This window comes from Elephantulus edwardii, unplaced genomic scaffold (genome assembly GCF_000299155.1).
Source record: "Elephantulus edwardii isolate Elephantulus edwardi_28Jun2011 unplaced genomic scaffold, EleEdw1.0 scaffold00025, whole genome shotgun sequence".
Lineage (NCBI taxonomy): Eukaryota > Metazoa > Chordata > Mammalia > Macroscelidea > Macroscelididae > Elephantulus > Elephantulus edwardii.
In genome coordinates, this window is record NW_006399775.1 from 16,774,424 (window position 1) to 16,794,803 (window position 20,380).

The 20,380-nt window shown below is 50.6% G+C and overlaps 2 protein-coding genes across 2 annotated transcripts in view; both read left to right on the forward strand.

Moving 5' to 3' along the window:
• Positions 1 to 20,380, forward strand: part of CAPN5 (calpain 5) — a 53,312-nt gene that overhangs the window by 16,361 nt on the left and 16,571 nt on the right. The window contains exon 3 of the mRNA XM_006882876.1: positions 4,801 to 4,932. Coding sequence (XP_006882938.1) covers positions 4,801 to 4,932 — 132 coding nt within the window. The remainder of the gene's footprint in view (positions 1 to 4,800; positions 4,933 to 20,380) is intronic.
• OMP (olfactory marker protein) lies at positions 12,072 to 12,563 on the forward strand. Its single transcript, XM_006882875.1, has one exon. It carries the CDS (start codon positions 12,072 to 12,074, stop codon positions 12,561 to 12,563), a length of 492 nt encoding a protein of 163 aa, XP_006882937.1.

The following is a 20,380-nucleotide window of genomic DNA, read 5'->3' on the forward strand; positions in this document are numbered from 1 at the left end:
CCTTCTTTGGGATGGGAACAAATATAGATCTCTTCCAGTCAGTTGGCCAAGTGGTTGTTCTCCAGATTTCTTGGCACAACTTGGTGAGCACATCTACGGCAGCATCTGTTAGCTGAAATATGTCAATTGGTATACCATCTATTCTGGGGGCCTTATTTTTTTTTCAAGTTGGTGGCTTACTGGTAAGGAATTGCACTGACAGCACAAAGGCTTGCAGTTCAAATCTGCCAACTGCTCCGTGGGAAAAAAGATGGACAATCTTCTCCATCTTTCCTCTCTGAAAACCTGGGGGATCAGGAATGTGTGAGGGTGAGAAGGTGCCGTTTGGCCTGACGAATGATTCCTCTTCCCCTGCTTACCACTCACCACTGCAGGATGCTGGCCTCAGCCTCAGAGGTCCTGCTATGGGAGGAGCCTTGGTGCCTGGGGAGCCTTGAGGTGGAGTGGGGTACCATTCTCATGCTGAGGGGAAGAACCTGATCTCCCGAGGTCTCAGCCTGGTTCCTGTGCCTGCGAAGCTGCCATGTGAACAGACTTTGATAGGCTCAGTGAATCCCAATGTCCTGGGCCTGAGATGGGACTGATTAGAAGGATCTCAGCTTCTGGAGACACCTGGAGTGGAAGAAACACACTAGATTCAGAGGCCGGAGTTGTTAGCGCCCCTTGCAGCCTCCATTTGCTCATGCATTCATTCATGGAGTGCTTACCAAGTCCCAGGCCCTGAGCTGGCTGTCAGAGTCCTCGCTCTGTCTCTGGGATGCATGTCCTGTAGCGAGGGCCCGTGGACAACCCTTTCTCTGGTGCTGAGCGTCAGTCAGTCGTATTTGGCTCCTTGACCTGTGCCTGAGGAAAAAGGCATTAAGACTGGGCCAGTTTGCCCTGAGAACCAGAGGCCCGAGAGTGGGCGGGAACTAGTCTGGGGCATGAGCAGTTCTGTCTGTGTGTTATGGTGCTACATGGGCAATGGAGTAGAGATGGGGTTAAATGAAACCCTAAAAACAACTTTTTTTTTAGAAGATTGTGGAATTTTTACTGTATTTTTTTAACTTGTAATTTATATGTAAGTCCATAAAGCAAATTGATTTTTTATTAAAAAATTGATACCCATTTTGATTTTGTGACGTTGGCCACAGTCCCAGCATTGTAACAGCACTCATCCTGCTCCCTCCCTGTGTTTACTTCTTCCATTTATCTTTTTCATCTATCTGTTCCTGCCACCTTTTTTTTTTAAATTAAATTTTATTAATTTCAATGAACATTTACAGAGATTTTGGATTTCCATTCATTCATTGTTGCACTGTTTTCTCTACCCTTCTCCCCAGTTCGTTCCTCTTCCCTCCCCCCTTGAAAGTCTGTTTTAATTGCCCAATTGCCACAGTGCTTGTCAAAGCCAGTTCTGATTAATCTCCTCTGTTAGTGTGTCCTTTGCCATTCCCTATCCCTCCTGCCTGAGAGAGACTTCACCCTGATTCATAAGGAAAAGGGGATGGCGTATTCTCTTAGCTACTTTCTGCTGAAAAGGGATGCTGTGGGTTTTAGGGTGAAGATCTTCTCTCACTACTCTAAAGGGCCCCTTTGGCAATAGGAAACACATAGACTATTATGGAGATTTATTTTGGAATTTAGATGCACTGCTATCAATTGTGCTTAGCCGTACATGTTCATATCCTTGAAGATGCATCATGGAACTGTTGTAGCCTAGAAGACAACAAATTTAACTAACAAGTTAAAAGTACATGAGTCAAAAATTAAAAAGCAATAATATTCCAAGTAGAGGCTCTAATATGTTCCTGCCTTCTGAGCACTGTTATTCCCGAGCAGACACAGCCCTTTTGATCTCCTGCAGTTGGTCATTTTTTTTTGTTTTGTTTTTTTTTATGTGTGTACCGTCAAATTGGATCCGACTGGTAAAGGAGGTGATTGTTCCTCCTTCTTCAGCAGAGCATCTGGTGGATTTGAACCACGCACTTATGGGATTGCAGTGCAGCTTCTTGCCACTAGGCAACCAGAGCTCACCTGCAGTTGGTCATTTAATGGAGTGTGTAGCTCCTTCAGGGTGCTGCCCACCTTAACGAACTGGTTGTGGTTTGCAGTTTTCTCCTGAGGGTGATGGGTGGGGTTTGAACCGGGTTACCCTCTGACCTTTGGGTCTTGGAGCTTGCACTTGAGGAAGGACAGCCTGCAAACAGGGAGAGGGTGGGACCCGAAGTGATGGGGCAGGGAAAGGCGGGTGCTGGAGTTTAGAGGCTTTGGGTGGGAGGGAGGGAAGTGTCCTCTGGGGATGGTCCTTGGTAGGGGATATGCTAACAGGGGCTCTGGATTCTAGGAGCGCTGTGTGAAAATCGGATGGGTTTTCCCCCATTGGAGGCACATTAGGGCTTGAGCAGATCTCATCCTGGAGACGTCTCCAGGACAGAGAGGACTTGCAGGAAGGGGCCGAGTGTGCCTTTCGTGGCCACGTATTGTTAATGGGTCTGGCAGTGGGAATCAGCTCTCACTCTGAGCCAGGCCCTGGGCCAAGTGCTCCCCCTCCTAACCCTGCCGGGCAAACAATCTATCCATTCTGAATGGTGGGAAATGGAGGCACAGCGAGGCTGAGCCAACTGTCCCCTGTTGCCCGGGCCGTAAATGGGTGGAGCAGGAATTCAGATTCTTGCTTCCAGCCTGTGGCACCCTCTGCTGGCCACCTGCGGTAAGACCGAAGCTGCTTTGGTCTCTGGAGCATCACCTGAAGCAGACAAGCAACGGTGCTGCCCCTTGTTGTCCTCCCCATACTGTGTGGTTGGGACATGTTATCCAACCTCTCTGGGCCTCCATCTCCTCATCTGTAAAAAGGAGCACCATTGCCCACTCCTTAGGCTATGATGAATGTTAAGAGAAAGTGGTGTTCCTGCCACGTGGAAGATACACTCTTGTCATCTCACCCACAGGGGAACTGTCCCTTTGTTGTTCTCTGAAGATGCTGATAGGCAAGGACGAGGGGCCTGGAGTGGGCCTCTTGGATGTGTCCATGTCCTGAATAGAGACCTGGAGTGTTAAAGTGAAGAGAAATGCCACACCCAGCCTGCCACAGCCTGGCCCACGGGGCACACATCAGACACACAGGGCACCCAGGGAGCTTTGTAGATGTCGTCTCAGTTCTCTCCCTGTGCCAGGGCTGGGAGCATGCAGTATGCTCTCAGCTGTTCCTGCCATGGGGGTGCAGACAGCTCCCCAGGAGCCTGGGGCAATAACAGCTGTGGGGACTCAGGGTGAGGGGCCGTCTCCTTCTCTTGGTACTGGAATCACCTGTGTGGATCTGGGCATAGCCTTTTGTCGCTTGGAAATGTAAATAGATGCTCATTCTCTTTGGGTTAGGCATTGTACTTGACACTTTAGTACATCTTATTGTTTCCACTTTTTAGATGAGAAATCCAGGGCTCAGACAGATGACCCAGTAGAGGGCTAGGAGCTAAGATTGTGTCTGGTTTGAAGCCTCAATGCCTATTTTGTTCCATCTACAGCCATGTTCAGGGGAGCATTTTAAGGAAAAGCCCCCAACTGAGAGATGAGAAGAAAAGCCCAGCTGGAGCCATTGGGCAGGGATGAGGTGGAAGGTGGGGGATCCCAGAGCCCACCCAGGCTGGCTCTTCCGGCAGGCAGAAAAGGGGCCCAAGGAATTGGGAGGGGTTGGGCCTGAGGGCTGCGGTTGGATGTGAATCATTTCCCTGCCTGTGTCCTGTGGAGCAGCCCCTGGCAGCGGGCCAAGGCCACCCCTGCCCTGTGCCGCCGCCTGGCCGTGCCTGCGGGCAGCTTCCATGGAAAAATCAGAAAGTGTTTCTACTCCACTGGGGCATTTGGTTTGGCAACTGACTGCTCTTCTCTGAACTGCCATTTGTCATCTGTCAAATGAGAGATCAATCCATACTCCAGGTAGGGAACCCTAGCGACACAAACAGCCAAGAACCCATCTGCTAAGAAACTGCTGTTTGAACCAGCCCAGGCCTTGGAGGGAGAAAGATCTAGTGACCTCATCTGCTTCTGGTTGCCATCAAGTTAGAACCGACTCATAGCTGACCCTTCAGCAGGTTTCCTGAGACTGTGAATCGCATGGGAGGAGATGTCCATCTTTCTCCCACAGACACGCTGGGGATTTTGCACCTTCACAGAGACAATACATTTGGTTCACAGCACAGCTCCCTATGGACTGTGCCCCCAGAGCTCCCTTTTGTGCGGATTACAGCCCAGGAGATCTTATGGGGCGGTTCTGCTCTGCCACATGGGCTAGCTGTGAGTTGGCATCGCCTCCAGGCCCCTCACAACAGCAGGAGCTCCTCAGGTGGGTGGGGTCAGAAGGGACATGCCAGGAATGTGCTTCCCATGGGGCCTGGTGCAGAGCTGGGCCTCGGCGTGGAGCTGGGCCCTTAACCTCGCTTCACCTGTTCATCACGTAATGTTGAGGTTTCTTTGCTCTCCAGGCTCATCCCCACACTGTCACGGCTGTGGGTACTGGGTGGGAGTGGGAACACAGACTGCTGGTGTGGGAGTGTCATGGAAATGAACTCCTGCTGGCCAGAGGGGACCCCAGAGTGCAGCAGGCAAGGTGGCCCAGGAGCAGGTGCCCTGCCACCCTACAGCATGCCTTCAAACCTATGAGATAAGAGTGGAGGTTTGTAGACAGGGCAGGGGAGATGTCCAGGTGGAATCTGGGACAGAAGGACTGAAGCAGAAGCAGCCTGGGCATGTGGGCAAGGGCCCCCCATCTGCCGAGCATGGGTGTCTGTGTGCTCCTGTCTCACGCTCTCCCCGCCCTCTCCACAGGACATCTGTGAGGACCCGCGCCTCTTTGTGGACGGCATCAGCTCCCACGACCTGCACCAGGGCCAGGTGGGCAACTGCTGGTTCGTGGCGGCCTGCTCATCACTCGCCTCCCGAGAGTCACTGTGGCAGAAGGTAAGGCTGGAGTGGGTGAAAGGTGCTGACTCCACGGTGGCCCTCGCTGCTGGGCAGTGGAGAGGCCCCCAAGTGTGCAGGTGCAGACGTGCCTGTAGCAGGAGTGCGGTGAGGTTGATGTTGGACCCTGTCACCTCACCTGGCAGGTCCTCCATGGGCAGGTCCTGGAACCCTGCACAGCTCCCATGGTGAGTCTGATAGCTTAGGACCTACAGTTCCTGGAGCTACCAGGTGGTGGATGGAGATGGCTACAGACCTGAGACACGTGGAGGCTGTCCATAGCCTGTTCCAAATAGAGACAACTCTCCAGGGCTCAGGAGACCTCTTTCAGGAGCCTTTCTGTCCTTCTCTGGGTCTCACACGCCCCAGATGTTCAGAGAAGGCAAAACACATAACCCTGAACTGCATGATTTGTGTTTACAGGCTGCTGAGGGTCTGGACCAATGATTGGAAAAGCTTAGGGATTGATACCCTGCCCTCTTGTGGCAACACTAGGCACTGCAGATCTTAAATCCAGCAGGCTGAGCCTGTCCTGGGGAGTCCTGGAGGCTGGTGTGGAGGCTCATCTCTGGAGAACGATTGGCGGGAATAGCAGTGGAGAGAGGCGTGGTGGGCGCGTTTTCAGGTTTGCGTTCTCTTCTAGAATATAGAAATCACAGCTCCTTTACTTATCCCTACCTTCCTGTTCTGTTATTCTCTTTACCTCTGAGTTGGAACCGACTTACAGCTGACCCTCCAGCAGGTCATCGTTGTTCTTAGGTGTCATAGAGTTAAATATGACTCATCATGATCCTGTGAACAACAGGTCTGAAGCCTGCCCTATCCTGTGCCATCCTCATCATCTCTGACACTTTTGAGCCCATTGCCACAGCCACTCTCAGTTCAAACCGTTGAGTATCTTTCTCTCTTCCACGGGTCCTCGCCTTTTCAAGCTTGATTTCCTTTCCCAGCAATCATCTCTCCTAGCAACATACCTCAAGTCTGTGAGGTAAAGTGTCTCCATCCCTGCCTCCAAGGAGCACTCTGGCTGCACTTTCTTCAAGACATAGCTGCTTGTTCTGTTGTCCAGCAGGTCAAAGGTTGTAAATCACACGAGAGGAGATTGCTCAGTTTCTCTCTATTAATGGACTCAAAATCATTGCCATCAAATTAGAACCAGCTCATAGCTGAGTTCTCAAGGCTATAAATCACATTTAAGGAGATTACCCATCTTTCTTCCACAAGGCTGCTGGTGGATTTGAACCTCCAGAGAGGCTCAGGCATAGGGTTAATGCCACACCTCCCAGTGGACTACCAGACCTAGCACTCAGTCTCTGAGTCTGAAGAGATGCAAGTTCAAGCCCCTAGCCTCATCCTTTGGTAGTTCTGTGACTTTCTAAGTGTATGTTCTTTTTTTTGGGGGGGGGAGCACCCTGGTGGCTCCATCGTTAAATTCAACTGCTAACTAAAAGACTGGTGGTTCAAACTCACCAACTCCTCCATAGCAGATCAGTGGGACAGCCTGCTTCCATAAAGATTTAAAGTTTTGGAGACCCTATGGGGCAGTTCTCATCTGCCCTCAAGGTCGCTATGAGTCAGAATCAAGGTTTTTTGTTTTTATCTGAGATATTGGGACAACCTTTTTTTTTAATTGAAATTTTAATGAAAGTTTATAGAGACTTTGAATTTCCATTTATTCTTTGTTGCACATTTTCCTCCCTGCCCACTCCTCCCTCCAGTTCTTCTCTTTGAAAAGTAAAAACAAACAATACTTTCATTATTATGCAATCCAACCCCCCAGTCTACTCCCCCATGAAGCTCTCATTCTGGACTCTTGTCATGAAAATGATACCTAATCGTATATTCCTTCCAAACAGTTCTCTCCCTCATCTGTTTCAATGTAGTATACATTATTTATCCTCTATTTTCTTAGATTCCCCCCCAACACCAAAGTCACTCCTGTTTTATAACAGTGGCATTATGTAGTATTTGTCCTGTTGTGACTGAGAAATTTCACTCCGCATAATGTCCTGCAGGGTCACCCATTTTTAATAATACTGCATGAGTTCCTTGTTTTTCGGTTTGTTTTTTTTTTTTGGTTTTTGAGTTCCTTGTTTTTCAATGCAGCATAGTATTCCACTGTGTGAATATACCAGAGCTTCTCTATCTGTTCATTTGTTGATGGGCACCTGGGTTGTTTCCGACTCTTTGCTATTGCAAACAGAGCCGCGATAAACATGAATGTGCATATATCTGCTTGGGTGGCAGTTATGGTTTCTTTAGGGCATATTCCCAGTTGTAGAATTGCTGGGTCAAATGGTAATTCTACTTCTAACATTTTGAGAAAGCGCCACACTGCCTTCCATAGTGGCACCATTTTACACTCCCACCAACAGTGAATAAGGGTTCCAGTTTCTCCACAACCTCACCAGCATTTGTTGTTTGCTGTTCTGTTAAATTTTGCTATTTTACTGGGGTAAGATGATATCTCATAGTTGTTTTGATTTGCATCTCTCTTAGAGCCAGGGATTTTGAACATTTCTTCATGTGTTTGTTGGCCATCTGAATGTCTTCTTTGGTGAAATATCTGTTCATATCCTGTGCCCATTTTTCAATTGGATTGCTTACCTTTATCTTGTTGTGGTGAGGATAACCTTTTGGGGGTTGCTGTGAGGGTGAAATGAGATACTGGACTTCAGGTGCCTTGTGTTTTATGAAAGACATGATGGTGAGAATGGTAATATTCAGAGTGTGTGTTTCCACGTGGTGGGAGGAGTTGGCCTTGCACTCCAAACATCCTTCAGCCATGAGAGGGAGCTGTGCCCTCAGCTGCAGCTGTCACTGTGGTAGGTGCCCTCCTGTCCTGTCTTTTGAACAGGAGAGTGAATTCTTGAAGCCATTCCAGAACCTGTCCCCAGAGGTCACCCCTACTCCAGGGTCTGTCCTCTGAAGCAGTTTCTACTTCCCCAATAACCCTGTGGGGAGAGGAAGAGTGAGAGCTATGGTCTTTGGGCCACTGCAGACCCAACTGCTGCATTTGGTAGTCTAGGTAGTGGTGGAGCCTCAGAGCTGGGCAGTCCTTAGGGACCCACATGGGATCGTTTCAAACTTGAGGCTCTAAGGCCAGAAAGGGGCTGTGTGGAGCTATTCTCTAGGCACAGAGCTAGTCCTTATTCTTCTGACCCCCAGGGATCCAACCCCTTCTCTGAGCCCAGACCAACGTCTCCCTGCCAGGAGTCCCCTCTCCCTGCTCCAGCTAAGCCAGGGCTCAGCAGGAGGAGACACACAGACATTCTCCCTGTGACTTGGGATGTCTCCCCTCCACCCCTGCCTTGCCCTGTAATCACCTGTTTATTCATGGTCTCCTCCCTTGAGGTGAGCTCCCCATGGACAGAGTTAACCCAACTTATATCTTCCTTCTGAGCCCCACAGGAGCCTGGCATACCGAAGGCTCCAGAACATTTTAGAAATGGATCTCATTCCTAAACAGTCTGCCCAGCCACTGACGAGCACCTTCACACTCTACTCTTGCTTTTCCAGACCTCCTGGGGATCTTCAGTGGGGCTGCGTCTTGACCACATTGGGTCTTTTTCTGGTCATGGGAAAGGGAGGGTCTCAGCTTATTGGGGCTTCACCCATAGCTGGACTCAGGCAGCTCCCGATGCAGCTTCCCCTCTAGGGGGTGAAAGGACCTGGGACTTGGAGACAGGGGCCTGGCGCATCTTCAGTACTCTGTGGACTTGGGTCGCCTCATGTTAATAATCCCAGGCCCAGAAGTTCCTCCTGCAAAATATAAGAAGCTACTAGGCCTGATGGCGTGGGTACCGGGGAGGGTGAGCAGAGGAGGTGGGTAGCTCTTGGCTAATTGCACGCTGCCTCCTGGTGCTGCTGTAGTGACAGCATCTAGGTCCCAACAGAAGACCCAGGGCCCTGGGGAGCTCATTACTGGGCCTGGCCTTCCCCTCTTGTCCCTGCTGACCAGGCCCTGTTTGTTGTCACCCCTCACTGTGTGGGCCTGTTGCCCTGCAGGGCCTCCCTTGCCACACCCTGTTTTCTCCACAGAAGGTGGGGGAGGTGCCCGGTCTGAGCTGTGCCCACTGCCCTCCTGCTCAGCCTCAAAGTTTGGAGACACGGAGCCTACAGTGATGCGCACCGCCCCCTCTGCCAGAAGTCACCACCTCTGCCTCCAGCCTTGGGCCAGCTTGGGTCTAGTGGGCATGCAGTTCAAAGCTGGCCAGACCTGGGCAGGTCATGTTCCTGTCTTGACCTTGGTTCAAACCTAACCTTTCCAGCCTCCGGGAGGCGGCAAGCCTGTGATATGTAGTGGCTCTCTCTATGTCCTAAGTCCTCCTTCTTGCTTGTTTCTGGGCTCCCCGACCTATTTCTGCCTTCTCTCAGGCACCTCTTGGCAGTGGGCCACCCCCTTCTTTGATACTGTTGGTGGGTCACTGTGGTCTCTGTGACTGGACCATATCTTCTCTGGCGATTGGCTTTGACTGACCATGTTTTGTGAACCAGAAATCGAGGTGTGACAGTGGAGTTGAACACTTTCCATCAGGTGTGGCCTGTCCAAGGTGGCCTGAGGATGGGTTTAATCACTTCTGCAAGTCTATGGTTTGTCGTGCCCTGGTTTGACTCATAGAGTTCTAATGGTACAGTGGTTAAAAAAGCTCAGTTGCTAACTGAAAAAGGTTGGTGGTTTGAACCCACCAATCACTCCGTGGGAGAAAGATGTGAAGATATGGTGGCCTGCTTCTGTAAGATCCCAGCCTTGGAACGAGAGCTGTGGGCCAGTGCAATTCCGTCCTGTGGGATCACTGCGCGTCTAGACTGTCCCTTAAGGACACTGTGATCTGGACCTACTAGATGGCAACAGGGTTGATTTTAATTTGGGGGCTGGACCCCAAACAAGGAGGGGCCCACAAACAAGAATCACCTTGGGTCTCCTCATTTGACATAGTTACTGTGACCATAGGCTCCAAACCTACAGTGGCATGGCGGACAGAACATTTGAAAAGATGCCGAGAAGTTCCAAGCCACTGAAGGTGTTCATTACACAGAAAACACCCAGTGTTAAGGATCTTCGGCATTTCCTTCTAGTCTTTTCTATTGAGGGTTAAAAGCACCCCAACTATTCTCCCATTACAACTTAACACCTCCCTGTCTTCTCACTACTATCTGGAATACCCCTGGGGATTGCTGCTAGTGACCCCAGAACTGACCCCAGGGCTCAAGATGTCTTGGCAAGGCTGGGTGCTCTGTTCCTGTCATTATTGTTAGGTGTCACTGAGTAGATGACCATTCACAGTGACCCTGTAAACCACAGGTGGCCGCCCTTGTGCCATCCTCAGCATCTCGGCCATGCGTGAGCCAGTAGTCACAGTAACTATGTCAGTGAATCTCATTGAGGGTCTTCCTCTCTTTCACTGACCCTCCACCTTTCCCATTATGTTGTCTTTTCCCAAGGACTGGTCCCTCCTGACAGCATGCCCAAAGTAGGTGAGTGAAGTTTTACCATCTTTGCCACTAAGGACCACCTTGGTTGAACTCCTCCCTCCCCAAGACAGATTTATCTTTTCTTTTGGGTACTTAAGATACTTAGTACTCTTTTTCAACACCACAATTCAAAGACATTCATTCTTCAGTCCTTATTGGTCATTGTCCAGCTCTCAGATGCATACAAAGCAATGAAAAATGCTGTCAGTTGAAGCTCTTACTTCAAAGACAGCAGCCTTCAATACGGGTTACTTCTCTACATCAAGAAAATAAAAATCCTCACCACTAGACCAATAGGCAACATCATGATATGGGAAAAGGATTGAATTTGTCAACAATTTCATTTTACTTGGATCCACAATCAGTGCCCATTGTAACAGTCATTAAGAGATCAAAAGACATACTGAATTGGACAAATGAGCAAAGTTGTCAAATTAAAGGTGCACCTGCCTCTCTTTGAACCCATTGGCTTAAATACCCTCCATAGCTAGCAAATGACTGTGATTGTAGTCCTTCAGACCCTTCAGCTTGTTTTCATTTGTTCCCCTTGGTCGTATCTCTGCCCTCGTTTTAGCTTCTCCTCCACCCCCGCATCACTCTGCTCTCATTTTAGCTGAGCTCCTACTTTTGCCCCAGAAACTGGGGAGAGAGAGATTTATCAACTTCTGCTTCTTCCTCAGCTTCTGATCTCCTGGGAAACATTGAGGATCAATATAGATGGAGAGAGTGGTGAGTTTTAGTAGGAGATAAAGTGGGTTGTGGGGCTGCCACGTGGGTACAGGGTTGAGATGGAGAGGTCAGGCAGAATCACATAGACCAGTGGTTCCCACAGTGCGTTCCTTGGGTCCGCATCCCCCGAGCGGCTGTGGAAATGCAGGTTCTAGACCTGCCACAGACCTACTGCTTTAGAAGCACTGGGGCTGGGGCTCTGGCAGAATCTAACAAAGTGATTCTGATGCTCGTGAACGTTTGAGATCTGTGATGGGATGAGGTAAGAGAGAATGGTCGTGGACACAGGACCTGACGGAGCATGAAAGGGTCGGTTCCCAGGGCATTTTGAGAGGCAAACTCTGCTTCAGCGTGGCAGTTGGGTCTGGAGAGGTGAGGCAGAGTTGAGGTTGCGCCTTGGGTTTGCCCTGTGTGACTTCAAATCTCACATGAGGCAGCCCCCCAGGGTCCATGTCCTTTCCACCCTCTTACCAGGTGGTCGTCAGGCCTCTTACATACATCCAGTGAGGATGTGCTCTCCACAGCCCTCCCCTCTCACTGCCCTGTTGAATTACTCCCTTCACAAACAACCCGGCTCCCAGCCATCCCTTGATGTTGTCGTCAGGGTGGTTGCCACAGCGATTGACATCAGCAACTGGTCCCCTAGGAACTTCTCACCCTGCTGCCTGCCAGCAGTGCCTCCTGTACCACTGGGCGAGAAGAGAGGAGGCGTCTGGGACCCCAGGGAAGCTTGACATCCGGGTCCCTCACCTCACCTGGAGGCCTGGGCAGGGTCTGTGGCAGCCAGGTGAGAGTGGAGGGGCGGGCGGGCAGGTAGGCGGGCCCTCTGCTGTGGCCTCTTCCCCGGTGCCTGGAGGCCCCAGCCCACTCGGCTTCTTGGTGGCACTGGTGGCAGCAGCAGTGGTGGTGGTAGCAGCAGCAGCAGCAGTGAGGCGATGGCGGAGGATGGGCCACAGAAACCTCAGCTCGAGATGCCGCTGGTCCTGGACGAGGACCTGACCAAGCAGATGAGGCTGCGTGTGGAGAGCCTGAAGCAGCGTGGGGAGAAGCGCCAGGATGGCGAGAAGCTGCTGCGGCCGGCGGAGTCCGTGTACCGCCTCGACTTCATCCAGCAGCAGAAGCTGCAGTTCGAGCGCTGGAACGTCGTGCTGGACAAGGCGGGCAAGGTCACCATCACGGGCACCTCGCAGAACTGGACGCCTGACCTCACCAACCTCATGACGCGCCAGCTGCTGGACCCCGCTGCCATCTTCTGGCGCAAGGAGGACTCGGACGCCATGGATTGGAATGAGGCGGATGCCCTGGAGTTCGGGGAGCGCCTGTCAGACCTGGCCAAGATCCGCAAGGTCATGTTCTTCCTCATCACCTTTGGCGAGGGCGTTGAGCCCGCCAACCTCAAGGCCTCTGTGATTTTTAACCAGCTCTGAGGGCAGCCCCTTGCTGTCACCTCTCCTCTCACCCAGCTGCCCTCTGCCTTGCCCGGGTGTGTGTGTGGGGACATTCTTCCAGCTCTTCAGCTTGTCCTTGTCTTGGCCAGCCACTCCTGGAGTCCTTCCTGGTGCTGGCCATCTGCTCTCGGGAGGCTCTGTAGTCTAGAAGACCTGATACTGCTTCTGTAGATGAGAGACCTGGCCAGGACCCGTGGGGAAGGTGGAGAGGCCCTGGTGCCTGCTCCCCCCCCCCCCACTTCATTGTGGGGAGCAAAGAAACAGAGACAGAAAGACACACAGACAGAGAAGAAGATCCAGAGAACCCTCCATCAGCGTCCTGCACAGACGGGGAGTTGGGCACAGCAGGAACAGCTGGCCCCCAGGAAACAAGCAAGCAAGCAAGCAGGGGTCTGGTGGCCTCCTGATCAATGCACTTTGCGAAGGTCCATGCCTGGAGGTGACCATCCAGCCTGAGACCCAGGAGAACACTGCTCCCAGTGGGCCACAGGGCTCCCAGGACACTGGGCAGGACTACCGTGTGACCACCTGGCTGAGTGGGTCTTGGGAGGGGTGGAGAAGGGGTGGCGTCCTGGCCCTGCTCTGGCTTTTGTGAGAATGTCCTAGAGAGTGAACAAGTGCAGGAGACAGGAGGGGTAGGGAAGTCACGTAGAGATCTATCTGCTTATCTATATTATATATATGTTTATATTGAGAGAGAGGATGCTATATTCATATGGATATATTCTAGAGGTCTGTGCCTGCCCTGAGTGCAGGTCTGACTTTATATATTATGCAGTTGCCCAGCTGATTCATGGGTGGCTCGTAGTGGGGACTTGATCATGCCCTTGGAAAGGTCTTTTTGAACAGAGACGAGGAAGCATGTGCAGTGTGGGGGGAGTAGCTGGGCGCAGGGGTTTCTCTTCCTGGGGGAAGCTGGTGGGAAGGATTCTCTGAGTCTCAGGTGTTCCTTCCTGGGAAGTGGGGATTTTCCCAGCTCACTGATCTGAGAAGAAGAGTGTTTATCCCACTGGGTATCTTTTGGCATTTTTGATGGCGCTGAGTGGGAGGGTTGGGTTAGGGAGCAGTGGGGAATGATGGAGAAACACTGGCCTCAGGTCATGAGGTGCAACTACTCAAAAGAAGACAGAGAAACTGAGGCACAGAGAGAGTAACAGATTCTGTTCTGGCTCCTAAACTTCAGGCCCCCTCTTATACTGCTCAGGAATAGAGAGACCCCTCTTTGGAGGGAGGAGTTTGACCGACCACCTGGTCAGGTGTTGAGGGTTCCCAAGGAAGTGTCCCCAACACTCTGTCTCAAGGCTAGTCTGTTTAATGTCTGTGATCAGACGGGGCATGTCCACATCTCTTCCCATAAAGCAGAGCCACCAGGAGGAGCCTCAGGGCCATGGGAGTAGAGACGGTGAGAGATGAAGGATCAGAGCTACCTCAGAATGGCTGGGGTACCAGGAGGCTGAGCACCCCACACAGGGTGCAAGCAGGAGTGGGGTGTTGGGGTGATGGGCTGTAGTGGGAACTGGTCCTTTCTGCCTTGGAGTTCTGAAGTCATTTCTGGGAGGTGCTTGAAGTCCTGTCCTTTGCCGATCTTTCTTGGCCAACGCAGGGAGGCCAGACCTCGAGGGGGTGGCCCTGCCCTCTGCTTCTTTGCTTGCCATGTCCTTGCAGCTCTGTAGCTCCGTGCTCCATCCGCCTGCATCCCTGCCCTCCTCCTGCCTTTATGCAGGTGGCTGCGTGTCTCTGTGCCCTCCGTGTGTCCCCAATAAAGCCTGTGAGCCCTCACCTGGTGTCTGCTTCTCCATGAGGTGCCCTGCCTTTCAGGAGCTCTGTTTTACCCCCTCAGCCCTTCCCGGTCCCAAGAACCCACGTCCCACATGCCTCCTCATGCCACATCTGAGATAAGGCCAGAACAATCAGATGACTGGCTCAAGGTCACATCAGAGTGGGTTTAGACCTGGCTCCCTTGACAACTAACTCAGAACCAACATCTCTCGATCACTCCTAGACCAATCCTTATATGGAGTGTAGAAGGAGGCATGCGGAGTCCACAGAGCAGGGGCAGTTACAGTTGGTCCTAGGAGAGTGAAGACTAGAGAGGATGGGAGGGACATGAAGGAACTGTCTCTGTCTGCAGCCTCCCTCCCCTGCAGTGTGACTGGGCAGGAGCCAGGCAGGACGGGAGTAGCAGAGGGTGGGCTGGGGTCAGGCCTGTGCCATGGTTTAAAGACTGGCTCCCATTGCTGACTGTGTGTCTTCAGGCATCCCTTGACCCTCTTGAACCTTCTGTCTGTCCGTAGATGTGAATCACCTTGACCTGTGAGATCTCTTCCAGTTCTGACTGTGGGACCCTTTTTCAGGTCTTTGTCCCTTCATCATCTCTCTCAAGCTTAGTCATTTGTGGAAACAGCTGAAGCTCAGAGGCATAAGGCCACAGAGGGTGTTGAGAAGCCAGAGAGGTGGGGGGTGGGGTGGGTAGGTACTAAGCTCCGTGCTTTCTAACTTGTACCCCATAACACTATCTGCTACCTCCTGCTCCCCAGGGTGGGCTGGACAGGTGCCCCTCCCCTATCCGAGGGACAGCCCAGCTTGCCCAGTTTTTGTTCCACCAGCAGGCTGGCCTCAGAGGACACACTTGCAGTTTGCATGGTAATGGCCTTGCTTCAGATGCCCCCACCAGTCAGGGCTGGGCTTCCCTTTCCTCTTCAACCCAGAGGCCTTCCCCAGAGCCACTGCTACTAACTCTTTTCTCTTCCCCTGTGTACCTCTTCCCAGCACATCCAGAGAACACTTCCCCAGTCCTGCACTGCCCCCTTTCACCTCACCTCATCTTCCAGGAACCTCTGCTTCTCTGAATATACCCCTCCTGAGGCTTGTCCCTCCATGTACTGTCTTCATCTGCCTCTGGGAGTGGGGTTAGTAAGGGAAGAGTAAAGGACCTTTCTTCCACCCCTGAGACTGGGGGTGAATGGATGCCGGGAATGGAAAATGAAGGCCCGTTTTCATAGAAACCACAGAAGCTGTAGGGTAAAGAGGTCTGAGGTCTGCCATTTCCAGAGCTTCCACCTCCAGACAGGCAGTGAGTGAGTGTGTGTGTGTGTGTGTGTGTGTGTGTGTGTGTGTGTGTGTGTGTGATATGGTTAAGACCCTGCCCTGCTCAGTCATGGGCATGCTGTGAGATCCTGGGCAAGTTACAGAGCCTCCCTGAGCCTGTTTCCCTAACTGCCAGTTGATCTCCTAATTGGTCACATATGATCTCCCTAATTTTCACTGTTATTCTGGGAGAGAACTTGAGGAACCTGCTTGTTGATGAAGAACCAGGTTCAGAGAGGTGAAGTGAGTTGCCCAAGGCGACACAGCAAGCAGTGTGTGCCTTTGGCAGTCGGTGGTGCTGGGAAAAGGGATGGGCAGGGGCCAGGCCAGGCTCTGTGATCACAGAATGGGGGCTGAAGGGAGGTAGTTTGCCTTCACTACTGTCTCCAGACCCCATGGTCCCAGTGGAACCACCCCCCTGGGTCTCAGAATGACCCAGCTAAGGGGACCCTCAGCCCTGACAGTACAGTTGGGGAGGTGGAAGCCCAGTGGGAGGGGCTTTGTCCACGGTTGTGGGACCAAGACAAAGCTGAGGGTTCCTGCCAGGGTCTCCCAGGAAGAGGCTGGGGTCTCTGCTTTGTGAACAGGAAACCTCAAAACCCCTTCGCAGTTGCACATGGCTCCCAGGGGTGGTGAGCAGGCCAGCTGGGGTTCTGCTTCCCGAGGAAGCAGCCGGTTGGCAGCTGACCTCCCTGGACCCTTCTATTCATAGCATTTGAAACTGGAAATGTGAGGCTTGGAATCAGTATAAATAATAATAGAAGAATCTCAGGTGCCCAGAACTAGAGACCTTTCAGTTAAGGGGTCAGAATGGCCTTGCAGTTCATCTCTCCCAAATTTGATAACAGGAAATATCATGACAGCCCCTCATTCCTCAGCCCTGGTTCCAGTGCACCCTCTGGGATCCTAGGCAGAATTCTGTGACAGGCTTCCTTGCCCCACCATGCACACTCTGTGTGCTGACGTGACCACATACACACAGTACTCAACATGCTTGGGCACACCCTGACACACACACGGAAGTCATGAGCACTGCTACCCTCTGAGGGCTCCTGACGCCCTCCACCCTTTTCTTGTCTCTTAGAAGACAAAGAGTCTTAGAAGACAGAGTCCAGGTCTGTCCCTGCGCCATGGCATTTTAGCCCAAGCAGGCCTCTGCTTCTAGGTAGAAACCCCAGGGAAAACACAGTAGAAGGGATTGCTCAGGAGAGCGAGCCACTAGAGGGCACTGTGACGTGCTTCTAGGGGAGTCCTGGAGATACCTGGTTTGAGTCTGCAATTTGTGGCAATTAATGGGCCTCATGAGGGAGGCTGCAAAATCCTACATAGTCCTTTCTCTCTGCCAAGCCTTATTTTCCCTTATTTTCTTTCCAGGGGGTAGGGGGGAAGGGGAGAAGGGTGCTTTGGTGATTGGTTCCCACTCTTGCCTCCTGGGAGAGAAGTTGACCAGGGAAAGGACCAGAAGTGGTTGTTTTGGGTCCCTCCTTGCTCCTCCCAACAGTTCTCAGTGAACACCAACACACCCGCACACATGAGAATGGCCCCCCACACATGCACAGCACTCAGCAGCAGTTCAGTGAAGCAGTCGAGGCCCAGAGAAGCAGCCAGTGTTAATGTCTGCATACACTGCCACTGGTAACGTGGTGAGAAGTAATGTGTCCAAGGTCACCAGCTGGTCGACTTCTATGTGACCAGCCCTTGGGGATTTTCCTGCCATGAAGACTCAGCCAGCGTTGGCTCTGGGCCAAGTGTTGTGCTGGATGCTGAGGACCTGGGATGAGTCAGATGGGACCCCAGCCCTCAAGGAGCTCTTCCCTGTGAACTGAGACACACAAGCCTGGAGGAGGGGCTGCTCAAACTGAGCCCCAGTGGAGGGTTCTGTTAGGGAGACCCCTGCAAGCTGCTGCTCAGCCAGCCCTCAAGGGCCAGTGGATGGGGAAGGGTGTTCCAGAGAGAAGCAGTCACGTGTGCATGGGGTTAGGGATATGAAGCGTCATGGAAGCTTTGGAGGCTGTGGTAGATTTACAAAGGCCCGAGAGGGGTGTTCAGAGAAGAAGCCGGACTGACCTCAGAGAGCTGTGATGACAGGACAGGGAACTGGTGTCCTGTGATGACAGGGGCATTCTCTCCTGCAGATAACAGCAAACAGAATGGGCTTATGAACTCTCACGCCTCCCTCCCTCCACCTCAAGGCTTGTCAACTCATTTGGGGCCAATTTTATTTTCTCCACCTCCCCTTTCAGTTTATCTTTTCATCTATAAATAATTCTGGATGCATCTCTGAAAGATACTCATTCACTGGTCTTGAGTCAATTTTACCTTCTAGTAACCCTCCTTTGGGTTTCTGAAGCTATAAATGGTAGTGGGAGGACAATCTCCATAGTCTCCAGAGGGGCCTTTGGTGGATTTGAACCACTGGAGATGTGAGGCCTTTGAGCAGCATTTACTTTCTAAAAAATAAGGGGTCATTAAAAAGTATGATAACCACAATACCATTATACATCTGAGACTTAAAAGTAACTCAGTATCATCAAATACCCAGTAAAGTATTCCAATTTCCTGTTTGGTGCATAAATATGTGCTTGCTAACAAGTTTCTTTGCCATCTAGTCGTGTCCAAGGTCTGATATTTTGCTCATTGTGTTAAATGTCAGGTCTGAGGCCATCAGCCAACATTGGATGCCCATATTTATGACCATTTGGAAAATAAATAAGAAAAGCCGAGGAGTTGTAAGAGGCTTAAACATCACTTTCAGTGTGATTTTCACACAGTGCAAATCCATGAGCCGTTACTGTGAACTGCACAGGAACTTGCCTCCCAAGTTCTGAGAGTGCTCAGAACAAAGGTGGTTCCTTGCCGCATTTTGCACACGGACTCCTACCTTTATCGCACTATGTGCATGCGTGGTTGCACTTAATGATGGAGCATAGCACTACTGTGCTTCCTCAGACATGGCTTCAGCCTGGCTAAAGCTGCTTATGATGTATATAAGGCACATTTTACCTGCCGGGTCTATACAACACATCACTGCCTCTGACAGATCTAAAAAAAGATCCGTAGTTGTAATTGGTTGATGTCTCCTTTTTTATTTTGCCCTGCAGTGTATTTGGGTTGTTTAGATGGTGAAGAGATTGAGATTGTTAACAGCTTTAGTTTGCTTGGCTTCACAATCACCCCTCTTGGCACCAGCAGCCAGGAAATAAAAAGACAAGTTGAATTGGGAAAGTCTGCTGTCAGAGACCTCTCCAATGTACTGAAGAGCAATGATGTCAGTCTGGAGACTGAGGTGTACCTGATCCAGGCCATAGTATTTGCAGTTACTTGCTATGCACCAGAAAGCTGGACAGTGGCTAGGGATGATAGAAGAATTGATGCCTTTGAGCTGTGGGCTGGAGAACAGTGTTGACTATACCAAGGACTGCTAGGAGAGCAAGCAGGAGGCAAGGATTCTGATGCTCTGACATACTTTTGGACATGTTGCAAGGAAGGACCAGTCCCTGGAGAGGAACATCATGCTTGGGAGGGAAGAAAGGAAGACCCTTGATGAGATAGATTGATTCAGTGACTGGGGTAATGGGAGTAGGTATTTGGGAGACAATGAAATTGGAACAGGATTTAGGGCTGTTGTACATAGGATTGCTATGAGTCGCAGGTGACTCAGCAGCATATAATGACAACAAACCTGTTGAAGGGAGCTCTGGTTTCCTAGTGGCAGGAAGCTGCACTGCAATCCCAAAGACACGCGGTTCAGGGCCACCAGCTATTCCACAGAAGAATGGGCAGTCTCCTCCTGTGCAATTACCTGCCTCTGAAAACCCGCCAGAGGGTCAGCTGTGGTTTGGTTGCTACTCAATGATACACAACAACAACAACCACCTTCTGAACTTTTTATGTCTGCATCTCAGTGATATTGGTTAATGTGTTTCTCTATCCCTTGTGTTTCCTGGAAAAGGCGAAAGATTTATATGAGCTGAAGAGAAACAAGAGTATTGTATTTCCTGTAAACTAGGAGTTTGCTCTAGAAACTTTTTTTCAATAACTGTTTTGTAGAAAGTTCTGTTCCTTTTCTCAGGGATGTAATAGAATATGTGTTATCTACTTTTTTGGTGGTGTTTGAATCCACTGATAATCTTCATCTAAATCCATTAATTTATCAGCATTAGCAAAAATGGTAGGAGTCTAATATTATAATTGCTTTCTCACTAACGGTAGGAGTTCTTCTCCACGTAAACCTTTCCTTTCATTTACTCTTTGATTATCCAATAAACAAACAAAATGCAAACAGACGACTGCTATCGAGTAAATTTCAACTCATGTCGACCTTTCTTCGAGTTTCCTAGACTCTTAAGTCTTTTTTTTATTTTATTTTCAATTATCTCATATATATTTGAAAATCAGACAATTGAGTAAGGAAAACCAAAGGAAAATTGATAATTTTTAATTATGCTATGGATAAAGATTTTGAACACAATGAATACAACTTCCAGGGAAATGAACAAAATTTGTCTAGGGAAAGGAACAGCCAGAATGCTCTTTGGAAACAACCATGGCAAGACTTTGTCTCTCATGCTTTGGACATGTTATGAGCAGAAGCCAGATGGAGAAGAGACTGAAGTTGTTAAAAATTTCATCTTGCTCCACAATCAATACTTTTGACAATAGCTGTCAGGAAATCAAAAGAGGAGTTGCATTGGGAAAGTCATCTGTCA

Excerpts from the sequence above, each read along its gene's own strand:
- OMP (XM_006882875.1), top strand. The coding sequence starts at position 12,072 with ATGGCGGAGGATGGGCCACAGAAACCTCAGCTCGAGATGCCGCTGGTC.